This window comes from Pelobates fuscus, chromosome 5 (genome assembly GCF_036172605.1).
Source record: "Pelobates fuscus isolate aPelFus1 chromosome 5, aPelFus1.pri, whole genome shotgun sequence".
NCBI classification, from domain to species: domain Eukaryota; kingdom Metazoa; phylum Chordata; class Amphibia; order Anura; family Pelobatidae; genus Pelobates; species Pelobates fuscus.
In genome coordinates this window covers 71,535,158-71,547,605 of record NC_086321.1, presented here as the reverse complement: position 1 = coordinate 71,547,605, position 12,448 = coordinate 71,535,158, and the positions used below count along the sequence as shown (strand labels likewise).

The 12,448-nt window shown below is 39.1% G+C and overlaps 1 protein-coding gene across 2 annotated transcripts in view; it reads right to left on the bottom strand.

Annotated features, from left to right (window-relative positions):
* Positions 1-7,687, bottom strand: part of IL7R (interleukin 7 receptor) — a 58,493-nt gene extending 50,806 nt beyond the window's left edge. The window contains exon 1 of one of the 2 annotated variants that reach the window (XM_063456848.1): positions 7,601-7,687. In XM_063456848.1, coding sequence (XP_063312918.1) covers positions 7,601-7,676 — 76 coding nt within the window. In that variant the 5' untranslated portion in view covers positions 7,677-7,687. The remainder of the gene's footprint in view (positions 1-7,600) is intronic. The other variant, XM_063456849.1, reaches the window with a different exon arrangement.
* Between the last annotated feature and the right edge of the window lie 4,761 nt (positions 7,688-12,448).

Genomic DNA, 12,448 nt, shown 5'->3' with positions numbered 1-12,448 from the left:
CCCCGACGAAGTCCTTAACATCCTTATGTAACGAAGGCCACCAGAAATCTTTAGAAATCAGAGAACACGACTTGCGTATGCCAGGGTGTCCGGCAAATTTACTGTTATGAAAACACTGCATCAGTTCCAGTTGGAGTTCAGGAGGAACGAAGTACCGATCCCCCGGAACAAGTCTGGGAGCCAGATGCTGTAATTTCTTGATCTCAGCAAGCAACGGGGAGTGAATTTTGATGCTCGTGTTGGCAACAATATTACACTTGGGAACTACAGAAGAAAAAACCATATCAGACATAGTAGAAGGTTCATGTTGGCGGGACAATGCATCAGCCTTAGAGTTCTTAGAACCAGGTCTATAAGTGAGCACGTAGTTGAAATGAGTAAGGAACAAAGACCAACGAGCCTGCCTGGCGGACAAGCGCTTGGCTTCCCCTATATATGACAAATTCTTGTGATCCGTCAAAATAGTAACCGGGTGTAAAGTCCCTTCCAACAAATGTCTCCACTCCTTTAAAGCCATAATGACCGCTAATAGTTCCCTGTCACCAATATCATATCTGCTCTCAGGCCCAGACAATTTCTTGGGAAAAAAAACACATGGGTGCAGCGGTTTATTCAAACCTAGCCTTTGGGACAAGATGGCGCCTATACCTGTCTCTGAGGCATCTACCTCGAGTAAAAAAGGCAAAGAGGTGTCAGGATGAACTAATATCGGTGCTGAGGCAAACTGTTCCTTGAGAGTTCTGAAAGCCACAAGCGCCTCAGGAGACCAGGTCTTGGTATCAGCACCCTGTCTAGTCATATTGGTAATAGGAGTAATAATAGACGAGTACCCCTTAATGAAGCGCCCGTAATAATTGGAGAATCCGATAAACCTCTGAATGGCCTTGAGTCCCTTGGGCAATGGCCAATCTAAGATTGATTGGAGTTTAACCGGGTCCATCCTAAACTCGTCTCCAGAAATAACGTAACCAAGAAAGTTTATCTGAGATTGGTCAAAGCTACACTTCTCCAATTTGCAGTACAAACCATGTTGTAGACGCTTACGCAATACCCTTCTGACTTGTTTGTGGTGAGTCTCAGGCTCTCTAGAGTGTATTAGTATATCATCCAAATAGACTATAACACATTCATGTTGAAATTCCCTAAGAACCTCATTAATTAGGTCCTGGAATACAGCAGGAGCATTGCAAAGCCCGAAGGGCATTACCGTATACTCATAGTGGCCATACCGGGTATTGAAAGCCGTTTTCCATTCATCACCCTGCTGAATTCTCACCAAGTTATAAGCTCCCCTCAGATCTAACTTGGTAAAAATCTTGGAGCCTTTCAGACGATCAAATAGCTCAGTAATCAAGGGAATAGGATAAGCATTTCTGATCGTTATCTTATTCAAGCCCCGATAATCAATGCAAGGCCGTAGAGTGCCGTCTTTCTTATCTACAAAAAAGAAACCGGCCCCGGCTGGAGAAGAGGATCTCCTAAAAAAAATCCCTTGTCTAGGTTCTCCCGTATGTATTCCTCTAAGACTAAGTTCTCCTTAGTGGACAGAGGATATACAGTACACCTCGGAGGCATAGTACCAGGCAGGAGTCGAATCTTACAGTCAAAGGACCTGTGTGGGGGTAAAGTATCAGCCCTCTTTTTATCAAAGACTGCCTTTAAATCCAGGTACTGAGATGGTATCCGTAAATCTGTGGACTGGTTAGAGTTACTTGGTGCGTCAACTACGCAAACTGGCGAGATTTTCTGTAAACAGCCTCTCTGGCAACCCTGACCCCAGGAGACTATCTCACCTTGTTCCCAATCAATAATAGGGTTATGCTTCTTAAGCCAGGGATACCCCAAGACTATTGGAACTGAAGGAGATGAGATAAGCATGAGAGATATTCCCTCCTCGTGTAGAATACCAATGGTTAACTTAACTGGTATAGTCTCACGAAAAATAACAGGGTCTGATAATGGTCTACCATCTATGGCCTCAACGGCCAAGGGTGTATCCCTTAGCTGAGATGGGATAGAGTGGTTCGTGACAAAGGCTTGGTCAATAAAGCTTTCAGCTGCTCCGGAATCTATCAATGCCATAGCATTAAGTACTCCCTTTTCCCAAGCTAAAGAAACAGGTAACAGAAGCCTATGATCCTTGTAATCATATGTAGAGGACAAGATAGAAACACCCAAGGCCTGTCCTCTTGAGAAACCTAGGTGCGAGCGTTTCCCGGACGGTTAGGGCAATTTAGGCGTAGGTGACCTCTTACTCCACAATACATACACAGACCCTCCCTTCTCCTGTATTGTCTTTCACTTTCTGAGAGACGAGTGTTACCTATTTGCATAGGTTCTGGGAGAGCTAAGAGTTGTAGATTCAGAATTCTGAAATGCGGGAGCTAGTCTTAAGGAAGGTCTATGAGTTCTATCTCGAGTGTTCTGCCTCTGTCTCATGCGTTCATCTATTCGAGAAATAAATGAAATTAATTCTTCCAAATTTTCAGGAAGATCTCTTGTGGCAACCTCGTCTAGGATCTCATCTGATAATCCGTTCAGAAATACATCCATATAGGCCTGTTCATTCCACTTGACCTCTGCCGCCAAGGATCTGAACTCTAACGCATAATCCACAAGGGTTTGGCTATGCTGTCTAAGACATAATAGTAATCTAGCTGCACTGGCCTTTCTTCCTGGAGGGTCAAAAGTTCTCCTAAAAGTAGTGACAAATGCATTATAATTATAGACTACTGGATTATCATTTTCCCACAGAGGGTTAGCCCATCTAAGAGCTTTGTCAATGAGTAACGAGATTATGAATCCAACCTTCACCCTGTCTGTAGGGTAGGCGCGGGGTTGTAATTCAAAATGAATCCCTATCTGGTTTAGGAAACCTCGACAGGTATCCGGAGAACCCCCATAGCGTAAAGGGGAAGTAACACGGGAAGAGGCTCCCACTGTGGCTACTTCTAGGCCTGTATTAACAAGAGAGATGGGTGGTGTACGCATCTCCTCTGATTGATTACTAGGATGGGATAGCAAGGCTTGCAGCGCCAGAGCCATCTGGTCCATTCTATGGTCCATGGCTTCAAATCTCGAGTCAGGAGAACCAATCTGAGCGTTTGTACCTGCAGGATCCATTGGCCCTGTCGTAATGTCAGGATCGGGACAGGGATCCAACACGCAGAATACAAACAGGAGCTAGGTACGTATACCGGACCTTAGAATGGCCGGACTAACGTAAGGAGAAAGCAAAGAATGGTCAGAGACATGCCGAGGTCGAGGGAACGAGAGAACAGGTAAGCGAGAGACGAGCCGAGGTCAAAGGACACGAGAGATAAGCAGAAACGAAAATACAAGCCGAGTCAGAACCAAAAAGACAAACAGTAATAAGAGCACTGAGTGACCAGACAAGCTAGAACCACGACAGGGCAATGAACCATTACACACATCCCTATTTTATACCTTGGTTCTTTAATTGATGACTCCGCCCTTGCCGAGCCCTGATTCGTTGTTCGGAACTAGATTGACAGGTCGGGACGTGATTGCCGTCATGACGTCGGCTCCTGAGCGCCGCGTCATAAAAGGAAGCGGGGCTATCGCGGCCGGCGTGTAAACGGCTATGAGAGCTGTGAGGATTGGGTGGATCAGCCCCCCTGAGAGGACGGCCGTTTGAAAGTCTAACCTCCTCCGAGGTAGAGACTTCATGTACCCTGACAGCTAGGGCCTTGTGGATGCCTGGCCACACAGGTGGGTACACTTACCACAATTTGGGAGTGGGGTGGACAATGGCACCACCACTCATAAGTGGGGGCTGGGGAACAATAGGTCTCTATTATTTTAAATAAAGCACCCTGCTTTTGTATTGCAATACCCTCCACCCATTAACAGTAGGATTTAAATCTATTTGAATTGTTAAAAGCTTATTGGGAACCGATAAATTGCTGATATTACATATTGGTGGGAATGTTATCAAGGTTTAATATCTATTATTGTTCTCTATGGGAGAGGTTAAACGTATTGGCAGACACAAATTGGCAGCCATTAATGGTTACATTTTGTAGCATGGACCCAGCCAGTTGTTGCCATTTGTAGCATAGCAGCAGCCAATTTAGAAATGATCCAAAGTTGTGAAATATGCAACCTGTCACTTGTAAATATATGTGCACACTAACCATGCATGTAGGTCCTTTCAGATGTAAAGAATGGTCAAACCTCTAATGGACTGCTTGTCCTTCTAGCTGTCTTCTATAGTGACAAATATGTTCTCCTGTTTTATTTCAATTATTTGTTTTGTGAAACCTACTGTGACAAACTACAGAAGATGAGTCCAGAAGTTGCACTATCTATGATGTAACATCTCCAAGGTTCATTCACTAAACCCTGAAGTAAATTGAAACACAGATGGTAAAATTAAGGCAAAAAGATTTACCAACTCAGCTTGGTCACAGCATGGTCGTTTGGATTTAGCCTCAGGTTTGTCATTTAGATTTACTTTGTTGAATATAGTGAATAACCCCTCTCTAATATTTAATGTGGATTGTGTCCCTGCTTAGTGACACTGTACCTGGGTGCCCTGGTACGTGTGTACTCATGGGGTGTGTTTTGATAGGTATACCTTGTACTAGAGAAATTTACTCCACGTTCATAGATTAACGTATTCCCCCTTTAGAGCCAAATAAAACTATTTTCCATCATTACAATCTGGTCTGAAGAACCTTATACCCCTATGGAATTCTTTAATTAACTTTGACACATCCATGAAGTCCTTTAGCCATTCATTTTGCTGGCCTCTCCATTTTGGAATATAATCCTTAAAGAATATTTTGTTATGAGGGTTCTATACTACCAGTTGTTCTTAAGGGGTTATAATGCATACTAACGTAAACAATTGATAGTTCAAATATATCTCTTTAACCCCATTCACAACAGATGGATTCCCAAGACTGTCCTGATATAATGGTAAGTGCTTAAGCCATTTTATTTATGTGTCGAAGTGTTTCATATTAGCTTATCAGGAACTCTTTTATGCTTGAAGAAATAGTTTACAATGACATTTAGCCTATTACTCAGAAACCTGTGGTATTTACAATGCAATGTCTGTTTTTCCCAGCAGTTATGACTCAGAAAATTCTGATTTACATGGCGGATTATTTTCAAATCACGAAATTTAAAATAAACCCAGTAGGGGAATTACAAGGATGAAATACATGGTTTGTACTTACCTGTCATGCACACTGACTCTCTACCACATTTATTATTTCTTCCAATTCACTCCCTTGTTAATTCTGCTTGTATCTTTTATCTTTCTCACATGCTCTGTCTCTTTCATGGGGACTCTCAATCTTTCTCTGTCTCTCCCAAGAACTCTCAGGGTTATTCTCTAAAATCAGAATGGCCCTGTTACTAATCAGGAAAAAACATTACTTTCTATACAGGGCTTTTTGGACTGCATAATCCGGACCTTGCAAGTCATTACCCGAATGAGCCTGAATTTGGTTCAGATTTAAATTGGAAAGCTGTCAGACGTCTTTGTTAAAATCCGGGACAGTTGCTTAAAATCAGGGTACAATTTTAAAAAATTCAAACAAATAAGAAACAGCCTGTGGGGGGTCAATATGACCTCCATATTAGTAAAAATGAAGGTTTTAAATCTCCCTTTAAAGGGGGTATGTCTACTAAAAAAGTGAGCAGCACGTGACTGCTCACTGTAACTAAGTACTGAGCAGCCATTGCTGCCCCACTGCTTGACAAGGCCCCTTCCTGTAAAATAAATTGTAGGGACCTGAGGCAGGTGCCTCAGTGCCCCTATCTGTATCAATAATGGGCGGTGGGTGGTGTAATGTAATAATCGACAGGGTTTGGACAATGTTGTGAGCTTCAGGTGGAGTTTGTATTGAATGTGATGGGTGGTTATTCCTTCATAAAGCTTTTCCCATGTTTCGATGTCTCAGTAGCGACTGCCTTTTCTCAGATAAGGCATTGTTTATACTGCAGAGATTGCGGGAACAGCCTCTATACCACAGAACCACCATATTAATCTGTAGTGGTTCTGGTCCTTTTAAGTTAAAAAAAGCAACACAAAAAACAGCATCTTGCCGCCTCCCATTGTCATAGTCACTCTATTTGCTTTCTCTTTCTGTCACTAACAGGAAATACTGTCAAATTACATGACTGTTATTAGATTAATAAGTTATTCATGTAGGGGTTATATAAATATTGCTATTATAGATAGAGCACATAGGTCAATATGCAGAAAGTTAAAGCTGTTTGGGGACAAGAACAAATACTTAGAAAAAAAACCTATAATTTTGGACTTACACATTTCATTTTTCTTTTAGAAAACATAAATAATTATTTCTGAAGACAATTCTAAATATCAGCCACCAACTAGGTGCCCAAAGATATACCACATACTTAAAAATGAGAAACTAACCCTGGAATATACGTAATTCTATGCAGGATAATTATTAAAGCGTGAATTGAAATTAACAGCTTACTCTTGCAGTCACGCTACACACATCTGTAGTGAAAATTTATTTTTGTTCGCTAGCGAGATGGTGTTGTGGTTAACTGACTATGGACTTGCAAAATCTAGACTAAAATAGTTCTCTTTCCACTTCGGCTATTTTTGAAAAAAACCTCACAATTCTAAATTTCATTGTCTTTGTATGTACAATGAAAAGTGACAATAAAGTTGAAGCTAAACTAATCTAATTTCTTTTTTAAAATTGGATTTAAAAAAAAAAAAAAAAAAAATGAAATCTCGCTTAATGATGCCATGTTATGGTAAGGTCAGTATGTAAACAGACCAAAAATATATTTACAAAAAACAAACAAAAAAAAATGCTTTCATCCTTTATTGGCACATGTTAATAAACAGTTGTTAAATTGTTACGTCAATTTAGGCTATGAAAATTTATGCAATCTACTAACATGGGGATCTTCTCTTGTCAGTGACCAAAATAAATATGACTTAATTGATCTCATTTCAGTTTTGGCTTACCAATTTGTAGTCAAGTTCTAAAACCAAATTCAATCCATCTTTGTCCAGGGCAGCAATATAGATATATAGTGCTACTGTAATCAGTTATCTAGCAGAGAAAGTAATGCTTTTGACTTTACAGTACTTATAGCTCTGTTCCTCTAATCATGGTAGAACCCGGAATGGGATGTCGAACCTTGATAAACAGGAGGCAGGAATTTGTTACTCCCTTTCAAAACCACCATGGATAAAAAAAAGGCTTCCACACCTGCTACAATTTGTGGTGCAAGTGTTGACCATCCAAGACCAATCAACTTCATACTTCCTTCTTACCAAGTCTAGTACCTTTTTATCATAATTGTATGACTCTGCTTTGAATCAAAGTAATCGGTCATTTTAACACACCACCTAATTCTATAAACTGGATTAATAAAATTCTACTGAGCTATAAAATAGCTTTATTCCATATTTTCAAAAAGTGAGAGAAACCACTTGTTGCTAACATTGCGGGCTGTAATCTCGTAAGCTTGTGTAAAATAAAAACAAAAAAGTGCTATATCTGTATCTGATTTTGTTCCAGAACACTCCTTAACATCTATAACTAGAATCTTGGTGGAGGCTGTAATCACTTACCATATTGTGAATCTCCGCTCTCCCCAAGAGCTAGACGGACAAACAGGAGTAGAATCCAAATGGAAGCACTATGCATGGTAGCAAAGATGTGAGTGAAATGCCCAGACTGGGTTTAAGACATTTTAGAATGAGACCTTTTTGAGGTAACCACATTTAGGAGGAAGTGTGAATAAACCAATAAGGGTAACGAACAGAAAAAGGAAACAATGTTCAATTCAGTTGTTCAGAAACCACAAACTCTTAACATGTTATTTGCCAGAAGAAGACTTTACCATCACATCACCACTGTACAAGCACTGACAGTGGTAGTAAGAAATTCATTTTGAAGAATGCTGTTCCATTTTAGTGTATATATGTGTATATAGTGATTTGCCTGTTATTTCATGTAGAAACGTAGATCATCCCCTGTTGTACATATGGTGACGTCATCTGTTTAATAACTATTAACCTAATAATGAATGGCAAATAATGCACAGATCCCCATTACTGGCTGGCAGCAGCTGGGGACTGTAACTCCCATTAGTCATGTATGTCCAAGTGCTGCCTTGACAGTTAAGTTCCTACCTTAACCACTAGGGTACACTAACTCTAGAATAGCCATAAATGTTTACCCTTACACCAGGGGTAGGCAACCTTTTAGCAACACTGTGCCGAAATAAGATTGTGATGTCCCGTAGTGTGCCGGTCCTATTTTTTTTAAATTGAGGTGTGCATGTTGCCAAATTCGTCTTGGGTTATTATATACTGCAGTTGCTTTGTATCTTTGTGGTACTTTGTACCTATGAATGTCGGCTGCGTAGGGGGGCTGCTTGTGAATTTGTGTGTGTGGATGGATATATCACATTGTTTGTTTCGTAATGTGTGTATGTCTGGGGCTGTTTGGGGAATAGCATGTGAGAGACTGCACGTGGGGTTGTGTGCATGTATATGGATTGTTAGTCCTGTTGAGTTTGTGCGGATTGTGTTTGTGTGTGGGCTGCTATTATTTGTATGAGGGGAGGGTTATTCTGCAGCTCTGTGTATATCTAGAAGTGTGGGCTGCTCTACTACAGTGTGGATTCCCATTCACAAGTGCTGGGAGGAATTGATCTGAGATCACTTCTTCTCTATGCTGCAATGCATAAATTGACGATTGTCCTTCACCACCTTTTCGTATTAGCAGACATCTGAAGTTTTACTGGGACTCCGGATAGGCCAGAGCCTGTTTGGCTCTAGCAGCCTTGAGTGCCGTGCAAAGACACCTCGAGTGCCATGCATGGCACACGTGCCATAGGTTGTCTACCCCATTAATCCCCACACTACCCTAACAATCACTATTAACACCTATACATTAAAGATCTACAATAAAAAACTTGTATGCAGGACAAATAATACATTTATAATATCAAATAATAGACATTTATAAATCACTCTACCTTCAGTCTGGTGGTTTATTACAATGTATATTATATGTATAAATAAAACATAACTGTGCTGAGGCAACCACAAACACTCTGTAAGGAAGAGATGAAATCTGTGTAATTTAAAAGCAACAACAACAAAAAATATGTTAATGTTTATCAGTTGCCTAAAACGGTTCTAGAGCTTCCTTCTTATAAACAACAACACCACATCTATGGATCAATTCAGTATGGAGCCTCTTGCAGTGAGTTCACAGCATGCATGGATGTCTAGTCGAGCAACAAAAATATAATAATGAAAAAAAGTTAGTTAAGACTCAATTGATAATTGATAGCTTTTACTACCAGGGATAGTCATTTAATAGTAGTGGAAATGATGATTAGAGTTGTATTCTTGATGCTCTCCTCCAACTATTTCTATAAAGGTCATTTGAACTTCGAAAGATACTTTTTTTTCACTTTATGGTACCTCCTCATGTCAGCCATGAATATATTGTGGGTGATTTCAGAGATGAATAATGAGCTTCTGTTGTATCTAGTTTATATTTTCATTAGCCTGCATAATTTGTTAGTTGATACTAATTTATGCTTTCTGTTTTAGTGACTGAACTACACTCACATTTGTTCACTGTTATCTTTGAGTATCTTATTCTTACAGGAAAATACTTTTCCTTCAATGGCTTTCAATAAAGGTTTGTAATTTTTAGCAAAACTCCCTTCCCACTATATGCTGTGATGGTATTAATACTGCTGGGATTTTATTTCTCCATTTTTTATTTTGGTTTAGATTTATTTTTTTTAAACAGAGTTACCGCCTATTTGGGAGATTGCAACCCTGCTAGGATAATACTCCTCTGCCCCTTTATGTGCGGATGCTATCCATCTCTTGTATTCAGTGTATTCAAAGAAAGATAGAGAGACTCAGCAAACAACAACTTCCTCATCAGATTTCTACAGGTTCAGAGCAAAATAGAGAGTTAGATCAACTTACACGGAAGTTGTCTGTCGTCTATCTATCTATCTATCTTACATATGCCTCAATTCAATATTTTTTGCCCACCTTTTTTGTTTATATATTATATTTGGGTGTTTTTGTGAGGAACACTTGGGATTTCACACTCACTTATATTTTATAGATTTATTCACTTAATAGTGTTTTAGGTTGTTTGTTATATACCCAATTTATGAATTGTTATTTTTCGATAACAATAATATTTTTGAATACATTTATTTAATATTATGACATTTTTAATGTTATAATATTTAGATTTCTTTAAATATATTGAGATATCTTTATATAGGATATATTTTTTTATATTTGTATATCATGAAAATGTTAAATCATTTGTAAAGCTTATCCAGAAATATTAAACCGAGCCATATACAGAGTATTTGTTCTGGTGAGTAGAATCATCCCCTTCAGGCTTTTTGCAGTAATCAGTTTCTTTTCAGAGAGAATGCAGTGTTTACATAGGGATAACTCCACTGGCCACTCCTCAGATAGCTGCTAGAGGTGCTTCCTGGGGCAGTGCTGGACAGTGTGTGTTAAGGCAGGGGCGTTCCCACACACACACAAAATGAACAGCCTTCTTTTCACTGATTCACAGACACTCCACAAAATGACGTACATACTGACAGTCGACAGGAACACTCCTGTATTTATATTTACACAAACAATCCATTCACATTCACTGGCACTGCATACACATACACCTCAGCACACACAGACCTATTCACTGAACAACTGGCAAAATTAAATCTAATATAACTTATATGAAACATTTCAGATATTGTCTCATCTTAGAGGTTTTAGCTTTAATTGTGTCACTCAGATTTCAATTCATAGCAGTTTTACATTCAAGATAGGATAAGCTAATATAATCATGATGGCAATGTGTGTCTACGTGATTTATTGTTGTAATGTTTAAAATGAACATTATCATCGTTTATGTAACATCAGCCTATTCTACAACACTTTACAATTTTACAATGGTTATATAAAACAATGAAAATAATTAACAAAAAAAGAATAAAAACAAAAACATGCATAGAACAGTTCCCTGCTTAAATTAGCAAATTAATTGTCGTTCTTTTATTGGCGCAATTAAGTCAATATGTGCAATTTTTCTAGTTTTTGAGAGTTTTGTTTTTATGAGAATAAAACTTTTCATAAAATGAGTTGAAACCTTCTCCCACAGACAGTGGTATGAGTCATCACAGTGACATATATGAGCCTAGTTTTGGGTTCACATATTGCTGCCTTGTATGTATGACTCACCTGCTTCTTATTACTGCTTGTGATTTCCATGCAGTTGAATCAAGGCAGCTTAATCTGACTCACGAATCAGCTGATTGGTGATTTTAAAATGTTACTGCTTATCAGCTTCTAGCTTGTATCCGGACTTAGCTGTTTTCCATAATCTTGACCTTGGCTAGTTTACGCTCATTGTTGATCTTCTGTTTTGTGTTTTTTTTTTTTACCTTGGCTGTTCTGAAGAATTATTCGTTCCTGCAGGCATGGTCCCAGCTGACAGAGGGGACCCTCAGTTATCCAATGATTCCTGAATCTCCTTGGGATTTAACCCTGTTGGTACGTTTAATGCATGACTGTCTATGCCGTCTATGGTCGTAGGTTTCTGCAATACATTGCACAAAACATCTCAACCTGTTTGCTTGATCATGCCCACCTCTGAAAGTCTCAAAACGTCTATTTGCAAGCTTATATAAACCCTTGTTTTCTTCATATAAGTTGGTATGCTTTTGAAACTTCCTCTTGTGTGTTAGTGTCTGTTTCATCGGGTACACCACGGCCTTGGGTAATACACTTTGGTTGGACAGAACCAAAAAGTCCATGGCATAAGGAGGGGGGTTTCCTCTGGGTATAGTGATCACTAAGAAAAGTTCCAACACTATGCCATTTTTATTTCACCCTCTACTCGGCCTGCCACAACAGATTTTCCCTAGTAGACTATATTTTGTTCGATATGCATCTTTTGCAAAATGTAGTGGAGTGTGCCATTACCCAGCGCATTAGTTAGATAATAATGCTAGTACCTTTATCGTACATTCCCACAAATCAAGATAAGGACTCCTGGAGGGTTAATGAATCCATTTTAACTGACAAATCAACTCAGGTGTATTTCACCACATTCCTCAAAGAATACTTTACACTTAATGCTACCCATGACATTTTTTCTGTTTCTTTATGGAACGTACAAAAAGCTTCTTTTGGTGGTAAATGTATCAAATATGTCTCCACCCTCAAAGGGGAACGACTTAAAAGAATCTCTCAACTCAAAACAGAGTTGGATTCTTATATCCAAATTTACAAAAAATGTCCTCACTCGTTTGCAGGTAAAAATAATTGCCTCCTACAAAGAGGAGCTCTCCAAATTATTATAATTATTATTATTATATTTATATAGCGCCAACAAATTCCGTAGCGCTT